Source organism: Phascolarctos cinereus, unplaced genomic scaffold (assembly GCF_003287225.1).
Source record: "Phascolarctos cinereus isolate Bilbo 61053 unplaced genomic scaffold, phaCin_HiC Scaffold_7;HRSCAF=346, whole genome shotgun sequence".
Classification (NCBI taxonomy): Eukaryota; Metazoa; Chordata; class Mammalia; order Diprotodontia; family Phascolarctidae; genus Phascolarctos; species Phascolarctos cinereus.
In genome coordinates, this window is record NW_027556180.1 from 146,928,770 (window position 1) to 146,946,620 (window position 17,851).

Here is a 17,851-nt window from a genome sequence, read left to right on the forward strand (position 1 = left end):
TGTGGAAACCCTAGATGAATGTGAACAAAGTAAAATTTTTCATTACAAAGGGGAAAATTACTAGATTTAAAGAAAAGCTGGCTTCAAAGTCTGATTTGAATACCAAGTATTTGTATGATCTTGAGAAAGGCATATAACTTCTCCAAATCTCAATTTTCCTCAACTAAACAATGAGGAATGGATTAGACTAGATGCTCTTCTCAGGTGCTTTCTGGCGCCAAGTCTATGATCCTAGAAGCACAGCTAACACAGAACATGACAATTCCTAATAGATGATTTCAATCAATTTCACGCTAACACTACATTCTGAGATGGATTTTATTGCCGTTTTCCTATTCTTCTGTTATTAGCAAATTAAGCAACTCATGTCTTATTATATTTGATGACCTAGCCAAATCAACCTCTCTGTTCCTCAATTCACTTCTCATCTCGGCACATTTGTACTGTCCAGGCTCCCCTGCCTAAAATGCACTTCCTCCTCTCTTTTTTTCTTTTTTTGCAAGGCAACTGGGGTTAACTGACTTGCCCAAGGTCACACAGCTAGTTAAGTGTTGAGCGTCTAAGGCCACATTTGAACTCAGGTGCTTCTGACTCCAAGGCCAGAGCTCTATCTACTGTACCACCTAGCTGCGCCCCCCCCCCCCTTTCCCAAGACATAATGCAAATACTATCTTTTACACAAAGCAGTTCCTGAATCTGCTCAACTCCTAATGACTTCCTTCACAAATTATATTTAATTATTTTACATTATTTGTATTAATTCTCTTAATATTTCTTTAGCATGCATATGTGTACATACACCTATTCAGTATATACACACACACACACACACACACACACACACACACACACACACACACATAGACATACCCACTGAATATGTTTATTCAGTATATACCTATTACATACCTACTTTTTGTCTTCACCATTAGAAAGTGTGCTTCAATGTTTTGTTCATTGAATTTATATGCCTTATTTGTAAACTGGTGCCTGGCAAATAAGCAGGCACTTAAAAATACTTATTGATTACCATATACAGATAAGTTTGGCTCTTACAAGCCAACCAAAACATGTAGTACCTGGGCATATGCTCTCCAGTCTACAAACACTCACAAGTGAAATTTTCAATAAGTATTCACTGATCACCCTCATTGACCCATCCATTCCAACTTGCTATCATGCCATATCTTTCCTCTTTTGGGGGTGAAATTCTTTGATAACGCTGATCACAACAGATGCTTCCACTTCCTTTCCCTTCACTCCCTTCTTGACTCTCTAGTCCGGTTTCTGACATCATCAGTAGCCAAAACTTCAGTCTCTAATGTTACTAACAATCACCAAACTGCCAAATCCAATGGCCTTTTCTCAGTTCTCATCCTTCTTGACCTATTTGCAGCCTTTGAAACAGTTCATCATCTCCTTCTTCATACTCTCTTCTCTCTAGGTTTTCTTGCCAATACCCTCTCTTAGTTCTCCTCCTGCCTATCTGACCATTCTTTCTCACCCTCCTTTGCTCCATTTTTATCCAGATCATGCCCACTAACCACGAGTGTTTCCCAGGGCTCTGTCCTGGGTTCTCTTCTCTTCTCTCTTTATACAATTTCACTTGGTGATCTCATCAGCTCCCACGGATATAATTATCATTTCTATGCTGATGATTATTAAATCTACCTCCCAGCATCCTCACCCACGTTCCCAACCTATATGTCTTCCTCAGCTCCTCATTTTCTATCATGTACCCATATTTTATCTATTGCCAAAGTTTATCAATTTTACCTTCATAACATCTCTTCTATATGCCCCCCTCTCTCCTCACACCACCCTGATGGATACCCTCACGTCAACACACCTGGACTGTTAAAATAGCCTACTGACTGGTCAGTCAACCACAAAAGTCTCTCTCCCCATTCCAGTACATCCTCCACTCAACTGTGAAAATTATCTTCCTGTGAAGGTCTGCCTAGGTCAGCCCTCTACTCAAAAAACTCCAATGGCATTCTATCACATCCAGGATCAGATACAAAATCTTGTTTGGTGTTCAAAGTCTTTTATTACCTCCCCTTACCTTTCTAGTCTTCTTACACCTTTACATCCCCTCTATGTACTCTTGGATCCAGTGACAGTGACTTACTTGCTGTCCTTCATAAATGATACTCTAGTGCCAACTCTGGGCTTTTTCACTGGCTGTCCCCCATGAGTAGAACTCTCTTCCTTCTTATCCCTGCCTCCTAGCTTCCCTGGCTTTCTTCAAATCTCAGCTGAAGACTTACCTTCGGCAAAAAGCCTCTCTCTGTGTGTGTGTGTGTGTGTGTGTGTGTGTGTGTGTGTGTGTGTGTGCTGTTTATACATACCTGTTTGCATGATGACTGCCCCATTAGAAGGTGAACATCCTGAGAGTAGAGATTTTCATTTACCTTTCTTTGTATTCCCAGTGCTTAATAAAATGCTTGTCACATAGTAAGTAGGTGCTTAATGAATGTTCATTAACTATGTGCTAGGCACCATCTGTGGTTCTGAAGATTCAAATGTGATAAATGAAAACAATCCCTCCAGAAATCTTCTACTTAGGAATAGACTGATCAACCATTATAACTTTCCCTGTGTCCCCTGATCAATAGTGTTGGGAGGTGTGGAATGATGGGAAAATGATTAGACTGAGTGACAAGAGACCTCCTGATTAGAGGCAAATCATATGCTCACTCTATGAATCAGTTTCCTTATACAAAAACCAAAGGAACATATATAAATTTCTTCTATAGTCCTACAGCAGTAAGAGTCTATAACTGTAATACTGATGAGCATATTGTAAAGTTGAGGCATCTACAAAAAAATCGTATCAAGTATTCATCATTTACCAGCAAATAGTAAAAGAACCTGCATACTGAAAGAGTCGACAAAATACAGCACAAAATCTGTGTGGCTGTTTCAGTTGGCAACATCAGGAAACCATCATTTTAGATACTCTTCCTTCTCCTGGTCTCTTAATATCTTACATCCTTGCCCCCTTGTGATGCAGAGGATTTGTTCTGTAAAACTTGGACTCAGTCAAAAGGCCGCACTGAAAGGAACTGGAAGGCCATATAACTGGAAGCCGCAAGGCTACAGGTTCCCCACCCTTGCCTGTGGCTATTACAAAATACCTTCAAAAGATCAGACAGGGTAGGTATTCAAAGACTGCAACACCTCAAGTAATTTCCCTTTAATTCATCTGTCTTTCACCAACATCTTCCTTCAATATCACACAGTGACAGAGGTGACAGTGCCAGCAGAAAACAGGTTCTTATGGGACCTACCAAGCTCAAAAAGGCTTGGGGAACAGGCCTTCGGACACAAAGAGGAACTCATACCAGAAGACATGCCTCACTAGATTTGGAAAGGCTTTGTAACAAGATGGCCACCAAGTGATGAATTCTTCTAGGCACAGCAATTCATGAAGGCTACCTGCTAAGTAATACCCATGGTACAGCTGCATTTGGCTTAGCAGGAAGAAGATCCCATGCTAAGGAAAATCATGGATCTTTTGAAGTACTAAAGTGAACAACTCAGCTTTGGAGAAATCATAGCATCCTCAATTTTTAAAGCCAGAAGCAACCTTAGAGGACATCTAAGATAATCCCCTTATTTTACACATGAGGAAACATGACATACCAAGGACCACACAGCTAGTAAATGTCCTAGGTAGGACATGATCCAAGGTCTTCCTGACTCCAGGTCCAGGAGGCCTTCAGTACTATGAACCACTAACAAAGAAAACTATCAAAGACTTTTATAGAAAAATTTTTACTGACTTACATCTTTTAATATCAGAATCTGGGATGCATCCTTGAGGTACTGTAACTGATGAGTCACCAAAATCCTGATCTTCTCATGCAAAGTTTGGCTAATACAGCTAGAAAAGCCAAAGATATAGGTAAGTAAGTAGGAAGAACATGCCAAAGATACCCTTTTTAATTTCAACACAAAGTTTAGCAAAGTACAACAAAGCAGCCATGCTCTGAATGACACAGGATAGAGTTGATATTAGAATCAGCAACCAGCTAAAAGTGAAAGCCTTTTTAATATAATATAATAATATAATTTTTATATAATATAATGCTATTATAATGATATAGTATAATAATTATAGTAATATAATTTCTACAGAAATGGGCATTTTAAAGTTCATGTACTATAGGCACTCCAAACTCTAAATGTTCTTTCTCTGTGTTGTCTGTTTCCCATGCAAGAAATATTCTTCCACTTTACCTCAACCTCTTAGAATTCCTTGTTTCTTCAGTCTAAGGATCAATATTAATCCTCTTCCAATATTCCATGCTGCTTGTACTTTCCCCCTTAAAATTTTAATAATTATTTTGCATATGTTTCATATAGTTATTTAAATATATGTTGTTTTTCTTGATAGAGGGAAGCTCCTTTGAAAGCGGGAACTATTTCATTTTTTGACTTTGCATCCCCAGGTACCTGGCACATGGTAAACATGTAATAAATACTGGCTGACTAGTTGATGTCCAAAACAGAAATCATGATCTCTTCCCTTCAAACCTAGCCCTCTTTTCAACTTTGCTATTTCTGGCAAGGGCACCTGGCACAGACACCAATATCATTCCAATCACCCAAGCCCAGAATCTGTGTGTCATCCTCAGCTCCTCACTGCATTCACTGCAAATCCAAGCAGCTGCCAAATCTTATTATTTCTAACTCAAAAAATATCTCTTGCATGTCTACTTTTGGCCTCTCACACGACAAAAATAGCAAATATTTCGAATTATGTGCCAACTGTCAAATATACCTGTTATAGTCAGCTGAAAATAACTTGTGATTGATTAAGGATTCAAATGAAGGCTATAGAATACAAGAAAAAAATTTAAGTCTGCACTAGCATGGTACGTGGTACATGGTAGCTTATTAAGAATGATTACTGATTAATGTCGTGAGAACGAGAAATAATAGATGGGCAGCCTTGGTGTTTGCTTTATTATCCTCAAAATGATGAAGGGGTTGGAGGAGAAAGGAAAGTAGGGAGGGAGGGAAATAAAAAGGGAAGGAAAAAAGAAAGAAGGAAAGATGGAAGCAAGAACTCAAGAAAGGGAAGGATTCTACTTTTTTAAACTAAAATTTTATACTTTTATGATTCAGCAGAAACTGAATTGGTATCACATGATTTAAACGTTCTGGGAATACATGAATTACCACTCATTCCTCATGCCTTCAAAAGATATTGATAAAATGTGAGCATCCTCAGTAATATACTGTTAAACTTTCACAACTTTTAAGTGGACATGTGACAGAAGTAAATGCAGTTAATGGCAAGTGAAAGCAAATTTGTTTCACCTTTAAAACAAAACATTTCTGAACTACAACAAAACCACCATCTTTTATGACACATTGTTCAATCCAATTTTCTAACTCATTGAAACCATTCTCCAGTTGCTGTTGAGCGATTTAGCAAATTACATTCATGATCTCAGCCCTAAGTTCCTACAAAGAATGTGGTTTTGATTAGCAAACAAGAGCTGGAACATGCTTACTTTTATCAAGTGTATATCTAAAGTTATTAAAGCTTAAAGTTGCTTGAGAACTTTATAAATACTCCGTCTGTTCAGAGATATGCAGGAAAGGCTTTCTGATGGGCATGATTACACTAAGCAATTAAGGTGCCTGCCTCTGTACACAAGACTGACCCTGCAGATCCAGGCAGCAGGTCAGGCAATTCAAGTTGTTTTTCTGATGGTAGTAATGAATTTGTTTTTAACCAGTCACACTGGGGAGTGAGGTCCCTTCCTTACGATCTAAGGTCCAAGGTTTGCATGATGGCAGAAGGATTGGGTCAGTAACTACTTGGAGAGGATGAGTGGTTTCTCTCTAAATGTCAAGGAGCTTTTACTTTATCACTTGGCTACATAAAATCATTGATGGTTTCCCCTTTGCATTGGCACAATCTGGCCTCAACGCACAATCCATTAATATTTAATATATTCTTAAGCATCTGCCTGGAGCACTGAGTGGTGATGTGAGTTGTCCAGAGTCACACAGTCTATATGTGACAAGAGACAAGATGGGAACCCAGGATTTCCTGAGTCTAAGATCAGTCTTCATCCACTATATTTCACTGTCTCCCTAGGACTATAAATTGCAAGAGCAACTTATCAATTCTGGTAGTACGAATTTCCTTAGCATAAGGTGCCTATACCAATAAAATCACAGGGTCAATCTAGTCCAGGAAGTCGTGGCAGAGAGGACAGGGAACTGGCCTCAGAGCCAGCTAGACCTGGATTCAATCCTGGCATATGATATACACTGGTTGAGTGGCCCTGAACATGTCATTTAACTTTCCAAGTCTTCTTTAGTATTAAAGTATATAGTGGTACTATGTCTAGTATATCTAGTATTATTATAGTACATTATATATCATATATTATAGTATGTGTATCTTTTATATATATTCTATATTACAGACATAATTATACACAGTATTATAGTGTAGTATATATACTACATAGCATATATAATATTACTATGGTATTGTAAATTATAATATTCTCTAATATAAATTCAATTTCTCACATTGTTGTACATTTGTACAGATCTTATCCATAATGTATCTCTATCTATACATACAATCTATGTAAATACGGGTCATCACCTTTTCTTCACATACATATGTGTTAAATACAAGATTTGAACCAGGTCTTGGCCTGAGGCTAGTTCCTAAAGTACACTCTGTGTGTGTGTGAATATGCACACACATTCATGCAAATACATCCTTCTTTCTAGGAAAACTCACGCCACAATGAGTGCCTAAGGTTTATTTAAAATCAAAGCACCAAGGTACTAAATTGAGCACTGGAGACACAAAGGCGAAAATAAACCATCCTCTGCCCTCAAAGAGCTTATATTTTACTGAGGGGATACAACATTTCCATAAATAAGTAAATACAAAATAATCTGAGGTGAGATTAACAACTGGGATATCAAAAAAGGTTTCAAAGCAGAGGTGACCCTTGGTCTGAATCTTGAAGGAACATGAGGAATCAAGAAGAAAGGAAGGAGTGATGGCCTCTGCAAATACATGGAGATGAGAGAAGATAATCTGGTTCAGAGAACAACTCAATTCAGTTTAGATTGCAAAGCACACAAAGGGAGTAAATCAAATCAAATAAGGGAATCCATTTAAAGCACTAGGCAAATCTTATAGCACTTCATAAACGCTCTCTATTAATTAATTATTAACATGTAATAAAGTCTGGGAAAGTCGGCAGGAGCCAGATTGTGGAGGACTTTAAATGCCAGGCTGATGAAACTGTCTTCTATTTTATTTTAGAGTTGACAGGAAGCCACTGAAGATTTTGAGCTATGATCAGACTTTTGCTTCAAGATTATTTCGGTAGTTATGTGAAGAATATAAGGCAGGGAGAGCCTAGAAATAAGAGGAACAATTAAAGGGTTATTTTAGTAATCCAGGCAAGGAAGGGATATAGGCCAAGACCATGGAGGTGGCCATCTGCATAAAGAAAAGGGGACAGACGCAGGAGATATTGAGGTTGTTTTGGGGGGAGATTTTATTTTCTAGACTAGATCTATGATGCCATAAATTTAGAGAGCTCCTGGAAAAGATCTCTCTCCAGTATTACAGACTGATACTTGCTCTCCAACTTAAAGTCTTAGAGAGATGCCTCGAGCATTGATGGATTAAGTGAACCTCTCAGGTTAAAAAAAGCAAGCCTGTGGGACCTGAATGCAGAGCCTCCAGATTCCCTGGCTAACTTACAGCATGGCCTCTTGCAAAAGAATTTATGGAGGAAAAACTGAAAAGACTTTGAGACTGATTGGATATTTGAAGGAGGGAAAACTCAAAGATGAATATGAGGTTACAAATCTGAATCATGGAAAATATGGCAGGACTCTAATGGAAATAGGAAGTCAGGAGCAAGGATGGATTAAGAAAGACTGATGACGAATTCTGGTTTGAACATAACAAGTTTTTAAAATGCTAATAGCTGATACAAGTAGAGATGTGCAACAAGTAGTTGTTAAGGCAGAACTGGAGTACATGTAGAGAAATAGTTGGTGAAAAGAGGAGAACGAGAGAGATGGCTGTGGAAACAAATACAATAAGAAGCATAAAGCCGATCTAAGGAAAGAACCTTGAAAATACAATTAAGAGATCAGAAGATTTTAAGGAGACAGTAAAAAAGACAGTTGTTAAGTTAAAAAGATAGGGGAGACAGCATGGGCAGTCTTTCTAAAGTCAAGGGAAGATAAAGTTTCCAGAAGAAGGGGGAAGTCAACAATACCAATTGCTACAAAGATGTCAAGCAGGATGAGGACTGAGAAATGGCCACAGTTTAGGTGTTTAGGAAGGCACTGGTGCTCTCTAAAGTAGCTGTTTCAAGGAAAATGATAAATGTTGGAGAGGATGTGGGAAAATCGGAACGCTAATACATTGTTGGTGGAGTTGTGAAATGATCCAACCATTTTGGAGAACAATTTGGAACTATGCCCAAAGGGCTACAAAAATGTGCATACCCTTTGATCCAGCAATAGCACTTCTAGGGCTACATCCCAAAGACATCAAACCAATGGGAAAAGGACCCACATGTACAAAAATATTCACAGCAGCTCTTTTTGTGGTGGCAAAGAATTGGAAATTGAGAGGATGCCCATCAATTGGGGAATGGCTGAGCAAGTTGTGGTATATGAATGTAATGGAATACTATTGTGCTATAAGAAATGATGAACAGGCTGACTTCAGAAAAACCTGGGAAGACTTATATGGTCTGATGCTGAGTGAAGTGAGCAGAACCCAGAGGACTTTGTATACAATAGCAGCCATGTTATGCAATGACTAAGAATGTTAAACTGAACCCTTCTCAGCATTACAAGGATCTAAGACATCTCCAGAGGCCTCGGGATGGAAAATGCTGTCCACATCCAAAGAAAGAACTATGGAAGTTGAATCGCTCTCACTTAATTTTACCTTAAGTTGAATTTTGTTTCATCTTTCTGATGGTTCCTCCTATTGGTTTTAATTTTTACTTACAACTTCACTAATGTGAAAATATGTTTAATGGGTATGTAAATGTAAAGCCTATGTCAGATTGTGTGCCGTCTTGAGGAGGGTGGGGGGGGAGAAAAAGGGAGAAAAAAAATTTCAACTTAAAAGCATATGGAAAAAAAAGTTTTTTTTAAATTAATAAAGTAGCTGTTTCAGAAGAGTGGGACACGTAGAAAAGCCAGATTGCAAGTGGAGAAAGGGAGGTAGTGATGAAGAAATGAACACCTCAGGTGTTGAGGTTTGTAAACTGCTTAGCAGTGAAGGGGAGGAGAGAGATAGGGTGGCATTTAGTTGGAAAAGCATGTTTTGGTAACTTATTCTCAGTCTAGTTACAAGTATAAATGGAAACAAATTCATCATTTCAGTAATTTATCCTCATTCTAGTTAAAAGTTTAAGTGGAAAAAATTCATTATTTTACTCCCAAAGTCTACTGATATTCTTTGGCTACTGCTTTGACTTTTTTTAAAATAATATTTTATTTTTCCCCAATTACATGTAAAGACAATTCTTAACATTCACTTTTTTTTAATTTTGAGTTTCAAATTCTCTATGTCCCTTCCTTCTCCCTCCCTGGGATGGTAAGCAGTTTAGGCTTTCACTACCTTAAACAGTAAGAAGATGAAAAAGAAGTGATGTGTCTTAAGTTAGACCACAAATTGTAGGTCAGAACAGCACCTATGCTATTTGCTCCCTAAGTTATGTCTTTTCCAGCTTAAAATAAAGAGAAAAACCCATTATTTGCCATCATATCATCACCCTACAGTTCTCCTAAAACAAAGGAATGTGTTGTTCTTTTTTAAATCCAGAATGTTACCCAAATTTATTCTTAGATCACTGAAATCTAATACAAATTATTTTCAAAACAAAAACTTACTATTCAAATAAGTGCCTTCCGACTTCTCCATCCACTGCACTGAGCGGATCATCAAGAAGATAGATATCTGCATCTTGATACACGGCTCTGAAAGAATCAAGACAGCTCAGACTGAACAATATTAAATAAATATGATTGCCTTTCACCCGATTCATGGCAACAATTAAAGAGGAGTAAAACCCAGCCATAGATTCAGGGTATTTTAAGATCTGGGAGCAAGTTCTAGTTCAATCTTTCTTTTACAGATGAAGAAACTGAGGCCCAGAGAGTTGAATGAGTTGTCTAAGACCTGATAGCAAAGCCAGGACTACTACTATCCCAAATCTCCTGGCTCCTTTTCTGCTCTTCTTTCTGTCACACCATACCACCTGTAATGCCCATTCCAGAAATAAAGACAGAACTATAGCTGAAGTAACAGCATAAGAAAGAAAATGTGGTGTTGGGTCAAGAAAGCTTGCCGCAGCATCAGGAAGAAATAGGTTCAGATCTCATCTCTGACACATGAGACATGTGACCCTTCCCCTCTCACTGCCCCAGTCTCCTCTATCTCCATTGGTAGGAGTTTCTTCATTCCAAGTCTCCTACAGCAGTTACATCATAACTTAGATCCAAAGAAAAACTGCTAAAGTATTATTTACCTTGCTAGATTTATTCTAGCTTTCTGTCCGCCACTTAATGTAGTGCCCCGATCACCTATCACAGTTAAGTCACCATCTTCTAAAAGCTGTAAATCCTATGAGAAAGGAAAAGAATTATACATTTGGGAAAGGGGAAGGGAATAAACATTTATATAGCACCTACTAAATGCCAGGCACTGTACTAAGTGCTTCACAAATATTATCTCATTTGAGCCTTACAAAATTCCTGTAAGGCAAATGCTATTTATTATCCTTATTCTCCAGTTGAGGAAAACTGAGGCAAACTTGCCCAAGGACACACAGCGGCACAGCCAGGATTTGAATCCCAGTCCTGACTATTTACTCTGCATTTCTAATGATTTACCAAAAAAATAACCTATGTCAGTAGACAAAGATTCCAATGGTTAATTGCAAATGTATCTGAAATAGAGGCAATACGAAAACAAGCGGAAATTTATTACTTCTATTTTCAAATGCCAAGCCATGAATGAACTGGCCTTCCTATCTAACTTATTATCACCTAGTCTTTTATGTTGCAGAGTACTTTATGATCATTTTTATTTACTATTACTCACAAAAATCAGGAGGGGGGAATGGTATAGTCATCTCTGATTCATAGAAGAAAAAATAAAAGATACAACTATGACTATCCTATAATTTTCTGAGGCACTGAAAAAGGAAAAATGTCAGAATTGGCAGGAATATAGTAAATGTGGGAAGTAACACTGTACATGTGGGGTCTCCAGAGGTGTTTTCAAATTCAAGTTTACATGTGGGGAAAGATTAAACAAAGGAATATATCAAGGCTAAACTTTTGAATATGTATTACCTACAAATCTCTGAAAAGTGCTTAAGGATGAAGTATTATATATAGATTAAATATAAGATAATGTGGTATTTTCATCTCTCATAAAAACATAAAGAATTTCAACATGGGCTAATGTTAACAAGTCATGTAAATCTCTCGACTCAAAAATTCAGGTAATGCTAGCACATTGTTATATACTGGAATTCATTTTATGTATTTGGATGCACTCAAAATTAACTGTGTTTATAAAACTGACTTCTGAAGTGTGTTTAGAACTTCTAATGACACTTAATAATAAAAAGGGGGGGGAGGGTCCTTAGCTGATATTGCTTAAGGGAAGACATAGCTAAAGACAGGTTTTTATTATTTCTTAGCACAAGTTTTCACCAAATTTACAATAAACTCCAGGCTTTTAAGATGCTTAAAACTATCTTAAAATCGTATTAGAATAAATGTGTAAAGAACAGGGACTATAGAGAAGTCATATAAGAATTCACAATACTAATTTCTATTCAGCCTACTATTGGTTTGTATATTGTAGAAACAGAAAACAGAAAGTAAAATGTGTGTTGTGTTTTGTGAGTGTATATGTGTTTGATGTCGGTTGGAGAGGAGTACAAGAAGTTTGTTTTGAAAACAGACAGCTAAAGACACCTACATGTTCTAAAATGTTTATGGCAGCTCTGTTGGCAGCAGGAAATTGCAGGGATGCCCATCAATTGGGGAACGGCTGAACATGCCGTGGTATATGATTGTGATGGAATACGACTGTGATATAAGAAACGATGAGCTCAATGATCTTAGAAAAACATGGAAAGATTACACGAAATAATGAAAAGCGACATAAGCAGGACCAAGAGAACATTATAAAGAATGACTTTGAGTGAAAAAGTAATTTTGACTATTTTAAATACCAAATTAACAATAAAGGACATCTGAAGAAAGACACTACCTGCATCCAGAGAAAGAAACTGATAAACAGAAGTATGTACAGAATAGTTTTGCATATATATATATATATATATATATATATATATATGTGTGTGTGTGTGTCTATATATATACACATATATATACATATATATAGACACACACACACATACATATATATATACATATATATATGTGTGTATATATATATATATTTGTGTCTAATGGTAGCCATATCTAGAACCGAGGGGAAAAAAAGAAAAAACTTACATAATTTTATTATATATTTAAAAGGATTGGCAAATTGTACATAATTGATTTGTAGTTTCATGTACAATCATCTTTTTTTTTATTATATTACATTTTTGAAATGCTTATTTTATTCCATAGATTAAAAATAAATTTTAAAAAGAGCAAAATAATTGTTTTCTCTGAGACTACTGTCTACTAATCAGTATCATACTGTAATTGGTAATCCTCCTAAATTAAAAAGGAGAAAGGCAGTATGGCAAACAATGGCACTGGATTATAAACTTCTTGAGGACAGTGTCTGCCTTTTTCTCTCTTACTTGTATCCCCACTGCTTAATAAATGCTAGCTGACTTGACTTCTTTGATTTCAAAATTAAACGTCACTGCAGATACTAGAATACTAGAATACTGTTAAAAACTGAATTTTTATCTGAAAATGAGTGAATGATAGCAATTGGTTCCCAGGCCCTAAAACAAATCAGGATATGGCCAAATTCTAATTAAAGTTTAAAATAAAATGAAAAGCACTAATATTATATATCTTCAGATTGCATAGGCTCACATACATCACTTTTGATGCTGGATATTATAAAAAAAAAAGTTACATGCAGAATATTACAGAAAAGCAGAAGAAATTTCATTTTAAAGGCCTGGAATCAAAGAGAATCCACAAGTCTAGATAATGTCTGGCTGGTTAAAATTCCAAGTATTTCTTGAGTTTTTTGTTTTTTGTTTTTTTGCTTTTTGGTGACGCAATCAGGGTTAAGTGATTTGTCCAAGGTCACACAGCTAGTTAAGTGTTAAGTATATGAGGCTGGCGTTGAACTCAGGTCCTCCTGTCTCCAAGGCCAGAGCTCTATTCACTGCACCACCTAGCTGCCCCCATTTCTTGAGTTTTAAAGCCAAACAAAGTAACCAAAAATCATCACTGAAGACATCTATTAGAACATTTTCTGAATGGAGTACAGGCTAAGGCCTCAGTAAGAAAATACATAAGGGGGGAGCTAAGTGGCGCAGTGGATAGAGCACTGGCCCTGAAATCAGGAGGACCTGAATTCAAATTCAGCCTCAGACCAAACACTTGACACTTACTAGCTGTGTGACCTTGGGCAAGTCACTTAACCCCAATTGCCTAACAAATAAATAAATTAATAAATAATAAAAAATTTTAAAAAATAGAAAATACACAGGGAAGGTGGAATATTGAACTCAGGCAGTAGTTAACGCAGATCTACCCAAAGAGTCCACGAACGTACCCTGGCCATAATCCATAGGCAGGAGTTTGTTCAAAAGTAGGATGAAGCAACGATGACCCAGATGATGATAGCTAGTCATATGTATTACACAGGCAGCTAGGTGGTAAAATGAACAACTGAATTCAAATCCTACCTCAGACACTTACTAGCTAGCTGTAGGACCCTGGGCAAGAAACTTCACCTGCCTGCCTCAGTTTCTTCATTTGTAAAATGGTGATAATAATAGTACATACCTCCCAGTATTATTATGAAGACCAAATGAGATATCTGTAAACCACCTTGCAAACTTTAAAACACTATATAAAAGCTGTTATTGTTATTTTTATTTCAAAGAACAGAAGCTACTGTTTTTGTTATAAAAAGCTTAGAAAAAAAGAGAAAAAACAAATAAAAAAACCAACAAATATAAAATTATAAATCTTGAAGCATTATATAAAAGCTGGTAATTATTATTATTGGAATGAAAAATTATTTTTACTGCAATATAATGGCCCCAGCTCCATCTGTTTCAATATTCTTTTGTATCATAATTTTAGTAGAGTGTACACGTTGCATTCCTCTTCAGTAAAAAGACAACCTATTAATTATTGATTTTTAAAAATTCATTCTTTACTATGTTGCTCCATTCCATTCACCTTCAATGTTCTACATTGTTTATTATTTCCTCTCACTCTATAAAATATGCTAATTAGTTAATAAGAAGAAAACATCAAGGTAAACGTTGTACTGAGTAAAAGAAAAAAGTCAAGGAGAACCTAATAAAAAGTACTTTAAATAGCTTCTCTTCACCTCCTTAGCGTTATAAAATGCTACTCCACAGATACGCTCTACAATACTCAAAAGTCACTAGGAAAACAAAATAACTGTTTCTTCACAAAGCTAGCTTAACATCCTCTGTACTATGCCTTTGAAATTCAGGCCCAATCCTTTCCATAGAAAGCATAAAAGCACAGCAGGATGTCTAGACTGCATTGTCCAGACCCAATGGAAAGAGCCCTTTAGCACTATTATTCACTGAATTTTTAAATCCATAAGAACACAATATTGTTAATCCAAAGAAATGGATCACAATAAGCTAATTTCTATTTTTGCATTGTTATTTTCACAATACTTTGACTGTCATTAATTTTGATAAATCACTAATTTTGTTACGATTGTATTGCAACACAAAACACTCAACCTAGCCTTTTGCTATTAAACTTGATCTAACCTCTAGAAACACAAAACCTCCCTCTAGTGAACTTAGGCAGTATTACAGGATTTTTTTTAAGGTGAGTTTTCATAACCCCCATCTGTCTTAATTAGCCCAAATACAGATAACTGTTTGTGACTTTTTAAGATGGTCCTTTCAATGATCAGTTGTGAACGACTTGGCTATTCTCACCAATACAATTCTGAAGGATTTATGATGAAAAATGCTCCAGCCCCAGAGAAAGAACTGATGGAGGTTGAGTACAGATCAAACCATACATACCTTTTTTTTACTTTATTTTTTGGGAGGAGGGTATCTGTTTTTTCTTTCACAACGTGACTACTATGGAGATATATTTTGCATGACTGCACATGTATAATCTCCACCAAATTACTTGCCTTATCAAAGAGGGGAGAGAGGAGGAAGTGAGGGAAAGAATTTGGAACTCTAAATTTAAAAAAAAAAGTGAATGTTCAAAATTACTTTTACATGTAATTTGAAAAAAAAATTTTTTTAAAAAGATGGCCCTTTCAACTTGACAAATTAAAATAAATAAAATAGAGTCATTCAAAAAGAAAAAATGGACCTCTCTCCTTCTTTGCAGATGTGGGAGATTGTGGATATAGAATATTACATATATTTTCAGTTTTGCTTAAGTGCTTTTCCCCACTCTTCCTTTTTTAATCTTTCTTACTAGGGATAGGAGAGCAGAGAGTGAAGGGGGAATTTTTAAAAATTATCTTTTTTCTATCACTTTCACTGATAATAGAAAAACAAAAGATAATTTTAAAAGTTTTTAAAGAACGGTATAAAACTGGGTTCAAGCCATTCCAAATGGATAATCAGCTTACCTTTTTTAGGGCACATGCCTTTATTACTTTGTCATATTTTTCCTTTTCATAGTTTTTCCCGAATAAAATGTTACTTCGAACAGTTCCTGAAAATACCCAGGGTTGCTGAGAAACATAGGCAATTCTTCCTTTTACACTGACCAATCCCTTATACTTCGGCAGCTCACCAAGCACAGCACTTAAAAGAGAAGACTGAAAAAAAAATTAACCAAGTCATATAGTAGCCGTAAGACACGAACGACTGTATATAAATTATTGGAAAATGTTAGCGCAGCATCTTCATCTTTACTAGTTTTCCAGCCTGAGCACAGGGTCTACGTTTCAATGTTTACTTTCTTTCATGGTGAAAAAATGGTAAGGAGAACATTTTGAAAACAGCAATATGGAACATATCTTGATGAACAAAGCAACCCACTGCCTGTTTAAACACAACAAAAAAATGAATTACAATTCAAAATACAATTATCAACTCTACCTAAAACCATTTTACTTACTAAAAGGCTGATTTTTGCTGAGAGTAATACTGCCTGGATATTCTCGGCTAGAAACTCAGGTACATCCTGTGCCCCTACATTGTACATATTATATCTTAAGGCAGATATGCCTTCTATACAAAAGTCCTTCATTTAATGTAATAGATGTATTGAATTTGGATTTCCATTTCTTATGGCTTTAACAATATGGGCAAACTTACACTGGAATGTATTGTCCTTGGTTTCCTCACCTGTGAGATAAGGAAGATAGAATAGATAATCTCTATGACTGATTTTATAATTTTAAGTGTACTCTTGACACTCCATATATATATGCTCTTGCATATTGGCTGGGCCCAACTTATAACTGGGCTATAATTCAAAAGTTTATATGTCAGTTATTTGCAACAATGATTGAGTTGTCCCATAGAAACACTTTTGCATGGTGGTTCCAGGGGTAGGGAACCTGAGGCTTCAAGGCCACATGTGTCCCTCTAGGTCCTCAAGTGCAGCCTTGTGACTGTTCTGTGGTTTGGATTCAGTCAATGGGTCACACCTGAGGACCTAGAGGATTTATTCTGTGAAGTCTGGATTCAGTCAAAGGGCGGCACTTGAGGACCTAGAAGGTCACATGTGGCCTCGAGGCGCAGGTTCTCACCCCGCCCCTGATAGGCTGTCAGGCCATCTTATTGATTCTTATGTACTAATAATATAGAATCAATCTGCCATTTGGTATGTTTACGTAAACACCCAAAGAGTTCCAATGTGGCATGTCACATGGGAAGAAGAAGAAATAGAGTGGGGAAGAACCTTTCCTGGCACCCTACTGACATGCCAGAGAAGGGGACCTGGGATTCTGCTAGCACTAATCCACTAATGGTGGGACAATGGTGGGACCATGGCCAAGAACAAGGCTCTAAAAGGGGAGAGGTTATGGGAAATTGAGGTGGGGAAGGGGAAAGTCACTAAAGGGAGCAGGCAAGGTCCATGGATGGCACAGGAACTTTGGGGTCAGGATTAAAAGATTTAGCAGATAAAGCTCCTGGTCTTGTTTCCCAATTACTGCTTCCTTTTTCTCCCAAAGAGACCTTGGGTTCCCAAATAAACCCTGGTCTGTTTTCCTTTCCATTGTTAGCACCAGTTGCTTCCAATCAGTGTTTTCTATAACTTCTTGCCTACTGTTTAGAGCCTTGAAACAAGAACATAATCCCTTTGTAGACTCAGGGATGGGGTGGAAAGATGTGTCACTTAGCTTCCCCTAAACATACTTTAAATATACACATATGCAATGCATAATTTATACATGAAAACATGCACATATATGATGTATGGATGAATGGATGTGTGTGTATAAGCAGAGTTTTGTTTTACAATGAAGGGAGAGATTAATAAAAGCAAATTTTAATTTTATTCTATTTCAATATTCTAATTCTATTTCAAACCCAGCTGGGTGAAGGAGAAAGAAGCATGGGGACTGAGGAGAGAGTACAGGGAATGGTTCCAGGCAACAATAAGCAGAGGG

The 17,851-nt window shown here is 36.8% G+C and overlaps 1 protein-coding gene across 1 annotated transcript in view; it reads right to left on the reverse strand.

Moving 5' to 3' along the window:
• The window catches only part of ABCC4 (ATP binding cassette subfamily C member 4 (PEL blood group)), a 269,141-nt gene that overhangs the window by 162,532 nt on the left and 88,758 nt on the right, over nt 1-17,851 (reverse strand). Inside the window, 4 exon segments of the mRNA XM_020965805.2 lie at nt 3,793-3,889; nt 9,931-10,017; nt 10,569-10,663; nt 15,857-16,048. Coding sequence (XP_020821464.1) covers nt 3,793-3,889; nt 9,931-10,017; nt 10,569-10,663; nt 15,857-16,048 — 471 coding nt within the window.